This window comes from Adiantum capillus-veneris, chromosome 5, assembly GCF_014529385.1.
Source record: "Adiantum capillus-veneris isolate H3 chromosome 5, ASM1452938v2, whole genome shotgun sequence".
Lineage (NCBI taxonomy): Eukaryota > Viridiplantae > Streptophyta > Polypodiopsida > Polypodiales > Pteridaceae > Adiantum > Adiantum capillus-veneris.
Genome location: NC_140935.1, coordinates 94,773,224 through 94,783,661, shown reverse-complemented (window position 1 = coordinate 94,783,661; position 10,438 = coordinate 94,773,224). Strand labels below are relative to the sequence as shown.

At 40.4% G+C, this 10,438-nt stretch overlaps 1 protein-coding gene across 1 annotated transcript; it reads right to left on the bottom strand.

The window, feature by feature from the left end:
• Positions 1 to 4,555: 4,555 nt before the first annotated feature.
• Positions 4,556 to 5,923, bottom strand: LOC147457758 (uncharacterized). The gene has a single exon (XM_086513654.1). The coding sequence runs from the start codon at positions 5,324 to 5,326 to the stop codon at positions 4,703 to 4,705; it is 624 nt and encodes a 207-aa protein (XP_086369780.1). The 5' UTR covers positions 5,327 to 5,923; the 3' UTR covers positions 4,556 to 4,702.
• Between the last annotated feature and the right edge of the window lie 4,515 nt (positions 5,924 to 10,438).

Below are 10,438 nucleotides of genomic sequence, written 5' to 3'. Positions count from 1 at the left end.
TTCAGTCTGCCCTGCCTCCTGAACTGATTCCTGAACTGCTTCCTGAACTATATCCTGATCCTTTACTTTAGTTGTTTCTTGCACTCGCTCAGATTCTGCAATTTTCACCTCAACCTCTGATTGCACCTTTTGTTGCAATTGAGCATTCTGCTCCTTCAATTCATCTAATTGTTTCTGTAAGAGGAAAATTTCTTGTTTGGACTCCTCCTCTGCAAAATCCTGGTAGGGTTTACTCACCACATCATACATCTTAATCTTAATTTGATCCCAAACTCCCTTCATGTAGTCCATAACTTCATTTTTCATTTTCTCAACATCCCCTGAACTGACATACCAGCCTTCCACATCCAGTTCTTCCTCTGACATATGTCTAATCTTTTCTTCCACTTTTCTACAAGGCTGCAACCCTGCTTAACAGTACTCTGTTGCTGCTCTCCAAAGATGCATTAACATTTGCCATTTCACTTAACTGGTCTTGGAGTACCTGAAACCATTCTTCTTTCCACTCAGAAATTTTTGTTGAAGTTCTTTCTCTGACCAAAAAAACCTATTTGTAAGAGTTTAAGTCTTCCTTCATCAGTTTCTAAGCTTTGTTTAGGTCCTGTACTTTTTTCTCCAAAAGCTTTGTATCATTCTTCACTTTCTTATCTCTCAAAGCCCCTTCCTTGAGTAATTTTAGTTCAGTCTAAAAACTTTCCTTTTCCCTGGTCAAAAAGGTGAGGTCTAGTCCCTCGATCCACTTCCCAAGGGCCCTTGCAAGTCAAAATTCTACAAGAAGCCGCAAAGAGCACGGTCACAAGGATCTTAGAGGCCCCCACAACGCCGACCTCAAAGAGCACGACCGTTTTGTCGAGCGTTTGCTGAAATTCGACATTACCAGAAGATAGCGGACTTGCTTATCAGGAAAGAACCATTTGCATGGACATGTAAGGAGGTTCTACAAAGCTACAGCACAGAGCTTCGAATGTCTACATTTGCCCTCAAATCAATTCAGGAGGCTGCAAAGGCTTATTTGGCTAGTCTCTTTGAGGAACACATTCTTATGTATTGTCCATGCCAAGCATGTAGGAATCATGGCCAAGGACATGCAACTAGCATGTCGCCTAAGTCATGAGTGATACTTTTTGACATCAAGACCTCTTTTTGTAACTAACCGTTGTATTGGAATCAAGTTTTCTTCGGAACCCTTGTATTGGATTCAAGTTTTCTTGGAAACTCAATGTATTTGCACTTTGCAATAAATACAATCACGTCTCTTTTTGTCACTCTATGTAAACTTAATGTCTATATTTGTCTACATTTAGTTTTTTAAATGGTTAAAGGTGAGATGATAATCAAATGTACAAAGGTTCTCCAGATGGCCTGCATATCTTAGATGATGGAAACTAAGGCTAAAAAAATTTCCTGACTAGCTTGAAATTGTCCATAAGGTACAAACTTTGCCCTGCATTTTCTAGAATATGGATATTTTGGCCAAATTGGATGTGTCCACAAGGCAGCGAGATTTGGCCAGACAAGCTTGTCTTTTTATGGCTCAATTATTGGAGCTCGAATAGAGACATTAAGAGCACTTTTAAGTTTTTGACAGTCACGTCTACGATCCTTGAACTAGCTTTGGAATGAGTGCTCGAGGAGCGGTTTTAGTTTGCCAAGGTTTTAGTTGATAGCCTTTGATGCAAGCTACGAGATGTGCTCAATGGCATTCCAATCGGGTTTAAACACGCCAAGTTATGCCTAATTTAATCAAAAAATTAAATTGCTTTTGCAATTCCAATCGGGTTTAAACAGGCCAAGTTATGCTTAATTTAGTGGTCATGCTTAATTTAGTCAAATATTGACTTGCTTTGCGATTCACAAACTTATTGATTTGTGGCCGAATTTGATGTTAGGGTTGTGAGCCTTGAAATTGGGACTCAATAAAGCTTTTCTAGAGTCGGTTTGGATTTTCGAGGGGGGGGTCCAACATATGTAGAACGTATATATCGCGTGCGTTAAAAAGTCTATTTATAAAACTCTGTAGCCTTGGATTTTTTCCATTCGATCTATAAAAAAATTTTAAGATCATTTTTTCGACACCCTTTTGCATGTGAAAATGTTTGAAATAATAATCCCTACTATTGAGCCCATGCGATTGACTTTTATAAAAAAACACCCCCCCCCCCCCCCCCCCCCCCCGTTTTGTAAGAGAGTAATTTATGGTCTTTGGAGACTTTGCTTAAAACCAAAAAAAAGAAAAGAAAAGAAAAGAGAGACCTCTCAATGAAGACAACTAGGGGGTTGTTGGTAAAGAAGAGAAAGAAGAAGAAGAAGGTGAAGAGAAGGAAAGGAGGGGGGGTTGTTGGTAAAGAAGAGAAAGATAAAAAAGAAGGTGAAGAGCAGAAAGAAGAAGGTGAAGAGCAGAAAGGGAAGGAGAAGAAAGAAAAGCATAAGTGGGAAGGAAGGGTGAAGAAGGGTCTCACCCATTATCTAGCTCTCTCTTTCTTCGTTTTTTTTACTAGTTTGGCCGGCCATTTTCGGTGGCCTCTCTCTCTCTCTTTATCGCATGCATAGGGGTTTTTTTCAATTTTGGAGTTTAGCTTTCATGTGGTAGATTTTGACCCTTGTAAAAGACTACTCATATTATGTTAGTTTAGATTTTGACAAAAAGAAGTGTAAAGTGAAGAAGAAGAGGAAGAAGTTGTTGAAGGGGATTCTCTCTAGCACTTTCCATCTCTCTCACACACATGTGTGGGGACAAAGGAGAAGACAATATATAGGGGCTCTTTCTTGCACTTTCAAGCTCTTGAGGGGCGACAAAGAAGATCGTAAAGAAGGAGAAGCCGGGAGGGAATTCTCTTGCTCTATTTCTTTTATGTTGATCGAAAAAGAAGAAGAAGAAGAAGTGGAAAACTAGGGCTTGCTCTCACTCACGCTTTCTACTTTTTTGGGTATGCGTGTATTCTTGAAGAATCTTTATAGAGCAAGGGAAGAGGAAGAAGAAGTGTAAGTGCCTAGAGAAAAGGCAAGAAGCAAGTGATGAGAAGAGGAAAATGTCGCCCTCTCTCGTGCTCTCTCTTGAAAAATATAGCATCTCTCTCTCTCTCTCTCTCTCTCTCTCTCTCTCTCTCTCAGACAAGGCGGGTATTGAGTAACATATTCGTGCAGCAGTGAGGGTTCAATCATCTTTCTCTCTCAAGGTGAAGAAGACTATGGCTTAAATTACATGTAGTGATTGCTAGGGCAAAGATCAATCATTTTCTATACAAAATTTATCATATTCAATAGAGTTGGTGTTCGATTGGGTATCTATTGTAATGCTTCTCTCTCTCTCTCTCTCTCTCTCTCTCTCTCTCTCTCTCTCTCACACACACACACACATGCACAAGAAGATTTAGAAATTTTCGCATGTAGGAAAAGAGAGCCTTTTTCAGTGTTTTTCACACAATGCATAACATCATGAGCTTTTGCTCAAGAGGCACTGCATACCTAGCTAGGTACGACGGAGGACAGAGGACCACCGGCCCCGCCACCGGGCTGGCGGTCCCCTACCCCCAATCGTACCTAGTTAGGTCTGCCATGCCTCCCTCACAAAAGCTCATGATGTTGAGGTAAGTTATATTGTGGGAATTAATGTGAGAATCTATCCAAAACTTCTTCTCTCTCTCTCTCTCTCTCTCTCTCTCTCTCTCTCTCTCTCTCTCATGTAAGACCACCAGTTGCTTGCCCAATTATCATCCCCCTCTCTCTCTCTCTCTCTCTCTCTCTCTCATGTGAGACCACCAATTGCTTGCTGCTATTGGAAATCAATGGAGAGAGAGAGAGAGAGAGAGAGAGAGAGAGGGGGATGATAATTGGGCAGCAACTTTGGAGTGAAAGTTGATATTATATACATGACCTTGAGTGGTCAAGTCAAGATTGATATTTTTAAGATTTTTCTTCAATGCTCCCTTTGAGAAAATTCAATTTTGAGTTTTTTTAAAGCATTAAAACACTCAAGACCTAGTAATTTTTTAGCAAATCACAGCAAGACACATCAACAAGATTTTAAGAATATGCCAACTTTTGGGTCTCTAAATTCGAAGTGGCTCAATTCTAGCTTGGGGGTCAAAATTGCTTGTCTCTAAATTGGTTCCTTTACCCTATGGTGTATCTACTAACATAATATGGCGGAAGGGCTCCCCTTTACACGTGTCACAATCTACGACATGAAAGTTAAAGTCCAAAACGAAAAAAAGCTCAGTTGCACGCGACAAAGAGGGAGAGGAGAGAGAGAGAGAGGCTGTCCAGGCGGCTGGCCGTACTAGTAGCTTTAATAAGGTTGTTTGGTATGGTTGACGCTTTAATAAGGTTGTTTGATATGGTTGACGACGCGCAAGTTTAGAAGGAGACCTCTGTTGCCCATGCTGTGGGGACATGGCGGTTGCTTGGGTTTACAGCAACATGAATCTCTCTAGGCTGCTGCTACTGAGAATTAAAGACATTGCATAAGCTCGTGCATAATAATGGACACAGAGATCTATATTGTGTGTGTGTGTGTGTGTGTGAGAGAGAGAGAGAGAGAGAGAGAGAGAGAGTGTTCACTGACAAAAAACACCGCCATTGTAACATTACATTGGAACATATATAAAGCAAAATAGCCTGTTGTGGCTTTTGCAGCTTCTTCTTCATCATACAAGATTAATGCATTTCACAGCTCTACAATACTGCTCACAGTGTGAATATTCTAGCTACTAACTGACCCGGCTCCCATCATGGTCTCAAACTCTGCAAAGCTGACTTCGCCATCACCATCGGAGTCGACCCTCCGAATCATGCTGTGGATGCGTGAGAAACTCGTCGAAGCCGCAAGCAAGCCAAGTTGCGAGAGAGTAGATCGAAGCTCTGCAGGCGAGATGAGGCCATTGCCATCTTTATCAAAGACGAGGAAAGCATCCCGGAGCTCCGAGTTCTCGCATTCGTGGCTGTCGTGAGTGGCATAATTTGCCTTCACCTCCACATTGCCATGGCCATCCCTGGATCCAGGGTCTGACATGGGGGCTTCAACTGACTGGGGGGCTTCATGAACAGAAGGGGGGGTAGGGACCTCCAATGTGCTGGATAGCTCCACAAACTCTTTGAAATCGAGGCGACCGTCAAGGTTGCGGTCGCAGCTGCAGGTGAGCTCTTTCAAGCCTTCTCTGGTGAGGAGGAGCCCCATTTTTGTCATCCATTCACAGAGCTCGTCTAAGGTGAGGAACCCATCTTTGTTCGCATCACAAGCGTCAAAAACCTTTCTTAAGCTGATAAGATCTTGTTGAGAAGGATGGGCATTGTCTCCTTCATTCTGGGAGACAGGGAAGCAACCCATATGCGTGCGTGCGTGTGTGTGTGTGCGCGCGCGCGAGAGAGAGAGAGGGGGGGATAACTATGAGTGAAAAAGCGAAGAGGAAGACAGTGCACTATAGATAGCCTAGGCTCTTTCAAAGCGATGAGAGGAGACATGGTCAAGCAGCCCCTCTCCAAAAGCACGTTCGCCCATGACTTCATTGGCTTGAAACTTCAAACCGAAAGTTTCAAACCGAAAGCCTGGCAAGCTCACCCCCAACCACAAAAAAAAATAAAAAATAAAAAAAAATGATAGCTCTTATTTGGACTAGATCTCCGGTCCCCATTTCCTTGCTGACCCTAAACCGTTGGATTCGTGCTAGGGGCCGTCAGGCAAAGCTCAAGAAAATGATTTTATGGAATTGGCTTTGGATCCTTTTCAGCCCTTCATGAGAAGGTGAAAATGTAATTGGGAAAGGAGAACTTTTCAACTAAAAATCCTAAAATTTGAGCCGGTCTCAAATCCTTCTTGCAAAAATTTGAGGTGACCAATTTTATATTCAAATAGGTTTAGGATAAAGCAAACCTACCTTTTCCCAACCCCTCAAATTATCCTTTTGGAGGGGGGACCGGCTCCAAGTAAATCCGGTCCTCAAGTGTTATCAACTTCTCTAATTATCTCTCTTGCAAAGTATTGTTCATGCCAAGCTAATTAGGTGTAATGAATATGTTGCTATCTATCATCAAGTCTTCTCTTTATGCTCTTGAAGAATTATATTAAAAATGAACACTATAGTTATTTTAATTCCGCTACTTTCCATGTTACAAGTCCAATTCCGTTAAAAAAAGACAAGCAAAATTTGTACAAAATGCCAGTTTGATACAATTTGCATAGGCTTCAGTAGGCTTTAGTAGGCTGTAGCTTGGAAGATGTACTATTCCTTCTAAAACTTCTTGACATAAAACTTTCTCTTTAATCCTCCTCGGATGCTGCAGTCCATATTGAAAAAAACAAAAATTAAGAATAGGTCACACAAAAATTTCTCCATCAAAAAAGACACTATTTCCTACATACATACCTTCTCCAGCTATCTGAAAAGCAAAAGTTGAAGGTAAATCTATCTCCTCATTTTGTAAGTCCTGTCTCACTTGGTACAATGAGCACTTGGTTCGTATCTTCAATGTTGTCAAGTGTGCATTGTGCATCCATAGATCAATGTTGTGAATGGGATTCTCATTGAAATCATCCATGTTTTGATTTAAAGGAACCAAGTCTCCCCCACATGATGCCATCAACTTTAAAAAAATGAAATAATGAAGTTTTGGATATGTATCATGTATTTACAGGTAATGGAGATGGTTTTTACTTTGCAAAGGATCCAATTAACTGTTTTTTGACTCCAACCCTCATCCACAAATTCTAATACATCTTCATTGTCTAAGCACTTAACAGACATCATTGTTCTGGAGACTTTCACATCAAGTTTTTCAAAGAAATCCACAAAGACAATGATGGGCATAAACATAGAAACTCTGCTCAACTTGCTTGCAATGTTAGCCTTTAGAGATTTTTGGACTCATGAAAGATCTTGCACCTATAGCTTTAACTTGTTATTGAGCTTGGCAACGGGCACTCTCCACTTCTGAATTTAGGCAGTGCAACCTTGGTGACAATGCCCCAATCCTCCATGGATTTTTGTGGGACATAAAAATGATCATAAAAGCTTTTTCTATGAGCATTAAATGGATGTGCTAGGGTGTTTGGATCGGGTGGACTCCATTGCTTAAGGAGAATAGGATGCAAAGCAGCTGAAGGGGGTGAAGAGAGGACAGTAAGAAGAGGAGATGAGACGAAGAGGGGTGGGAAAAGGAGGGGAACAAAAGAACATGAGAACATTTAAAAAATCTTTGGGGTCAATGAAAGAGAACTTTTTGAGGTAAAAGACACATGTACTTGAGAGTTACCTCAGATTGTGACTCAAAAAAAATTCATTTTAGAAAATCAAATGTAATTTTCAACGGAAGCCCTCCCCACATTGACTTAGATCACTCTCTTTCTAAACGTTAAAAGGCAAGAGACCTCAAACTTCCCCTAATGGGGTGTGTGTGTGTGTGTGTGTGTGTGTGTGTGTGTGTGTGTGTGTGAGAGAGAGAGAGAGAGAGAGAGAGAGATGTATAGAGGGCGAGCCCATAGAGGAATACTTTTAAGGACAGCTGACCCTAGAACTTGAGCTTCTTACTGCACAATGTTGAAACCTAATAACAATTGTGTACTAGTACACCTTCTAATATAATTGGTATAGCTATCTTGACTTTGCACATGCCAATGGAATTGGCCTATTAGCTTAGATTGTAGCGGAAAGAGAATAACATAGTGAGCATTTCGTTAAGGAAATTCCTTCTTGTAGGTAGAGAGAGTGCTTGAATGGAGAGATCAACATTAAACATTTCCTAGCTAACATGGCATGAGAAATAACTTGAAAAAGAGAGAGAATTAGAGAGATTGATACCATTTGAGGACTGGATTTATGTGGAGCCGGTCTCCCCTTTTATAAGCATTTGTATTATAGATTCTCCCATCAAGAGAGACTTGGTACAATACAATCATTGTGTTCCTTGTGACCTAGGTGATGCAATGAATATGTGAAGATTCATGCATCACAAGTATAACATAGACTTTGTAAAAAGAATTAACTATCCCAAGCCTCAGTCCCAAGGCCTCAAACACCTTCGAAGGTGGAGAGAGCTAGCGGGGAATGAGGGTAGGGAACAGGAAGAAGAAACATTCATAGGAGAAAGAAATAGTTCATCACTTATCATCACTCTTCTTACTAGCATACATATAGTATAGTAATGAAGATGGAGAAGATGGCAAGCTTAAGCATTGAAGCATGGCTCTTGTTTGGATTTGCATTCCATAGCCAAGAGTATTGGTGTAGGCTCTCAACTGCTCTACTAACTTGGAGAAGGAGATGGAGCTCTTGCATTTTGCACTTCACACAATGAGATAATGTGTGTGTGTGTGTGTGTGTGTGTGTGTGTGTGTGTGTGTGTGTGTGTGTGTGTCTGTGTGTGTGTGTTGTGTATGTGTGGGAGAGTATACCCCCTCTCTCATGCTTGGTCCACACCTCTCTCTCTCTCTCTCTCTCTCTCTCTCTCTCTCTCTCTCTCTCTCTCATTATTTTATTATTTCATTTGGACATGTATCCTCTTTTTCCTCTTTGAGAGAAAGAACTTAATTATTTATTTTTATGTATTTAAATTCTCATTGGACCCCTTTAAAACCCATCCAATAGCATTCAAACACATCATGAGGGCCACATGTGGAGGATCGTTTGAACGTGTGTCTTTTATGCTTATTAAGTCATTTGGTTGAATTTAATACTTTAAGGACTTAGTCAATCAAGCATGAAAAAGTTGATGCCTCTTGACAGTTATCTTTGAATTGAGCACTTCAAGAACTCTAGTCATTTAAGAATGTGAGAAACACCTCAAGCTTTTGGATAGGGTTCCCACTAACACTTAGCAAGCCAACAAGCACCTCATGCTTGGGTGGGATTCCCACCTCAAGGTCAGCATTAGCTTGCCTAAGGTCAAATGACTTTTGAACACTAACTTTTGGAGGTCTTTAATGAAGCTAGGGGATCCTTAGTCAATGTTTCTTAGTGGCAAGAGGATCCCTTTTTACCCTACGACATCTTTTCGAGATGGATGACTAATCCATTTGGCGCTTGGGAGACATAGCTGCTACAAGCATGTTTGCTCTTTAGTCCATTTCATTCTCCCAAAGTAGAGTGACAATTTCTACATGGTGTTTGAGAGACTTCGTCATCACAAACATGATTCTAAGCATGCATACTACTTAAATTTGTGCACAATAAAAAAAGAACTAGTCTTATAAGACAAAAACATTGGTCATTTAACAAAAATTTGTAGATTTTCTTACTCTAATGTAGTATTATTGTAAGCATTGACAAGGTTCACACTATCCTTAAGTTGTATTCCTTGCATCCATCTATAGCATCTTCAAAAGGATAATTTTTGAACTTAATAAGATATCACCAGACAATGTTACCATGTCGTAGTACCTTGTCTTCATGCCGAAGGATAGCTTTGGGTTGTAGCACCTCTTCTTAGTCTTTGATTTTGAGAGGGTCTTCAATAATTCACTTGGTGGCTATCCTTTGTAGGGCTTAAGTAGGCTCACATGAAAAGCATTATGTATGAGCCAATAGTTGGGCAATTTGAGTTGATAATCTATCTCATTGATTGGCTTCAAGATTTGAAAAGGACCATAGTATCTTTTTGCTAATTTAGCATAATACTTTTGATGGCCCGTAGGATTTTTACTCGTCGTTTGCCTCAATCAAGCCTTGGGAAACTTAAGTAATACCCAATCATTTTATTTAGACGTTAAGGCCCTTTTGTGCTTGTTAGCAGTAGCTTTTTGCCTTTGTTGAGAGATGAATATAGCCTTCTTAATCTTTTGAAAAGATTCTTGTAGGTCACGGCTATACTCATCGGCAGCGAAGATCTTCCCATGTACTTTGAGTAGCAAGGGACTTTTAGGTCTTCCCTCAATGATTTTAAAAGGTGCTTTTCACATAGAAGTATGGACAATATTATTGTATGCATACTCTACAAGATGTAAGTACTTTTCCCATTGTGAGCGTTGATCTACTTCTGTAACATAAGTCTTTAGTAGATCGAGTATTTCTAGATTGGCTATCTCACTTTGGCCATCCGTTTGTGGGTGATATGCCAAAGAGAAATTCAATCTTGTACCTAGATTTTCAAAGAGACCTTTCCATAAATTACTGATCATTCTAGGATCTCTATCTAACACGATGGATGTTGGTAATCCATGGTGTTTGAAAATCTGAGATATGAAGAGAGTTGTCATTTGGTGTGCCTTAATAGTCTTTTTGACAGAAATAAAGTGTGCTCGCTTGCTAAACTTGTCAACTATTGTCCCTATTCTTGTATTCCCATGGATGGACTTGGGTAATCCAGAGATAAAATCCATGGATATACTCTCCCATTGTGAATTAGGAATTGGCAATGGCTGAAGTACTCCAGGTTGCTTCCCTCTATCATACTTGGTCTTTTGGCATACCGCGCATTTTGAAACCTACTCTTGTATGTCCACTTTCAT

What these genes read in the sequence shown, in the direction of transcription:
- LOC147457758 (XM_086513654.1), bottom strand. Translation starts at nt 5,326, where the DNA reads ATGGGTTGCTTCCCTGTCTCCCAGAATGAAGGAGACAATGCCCATCCT.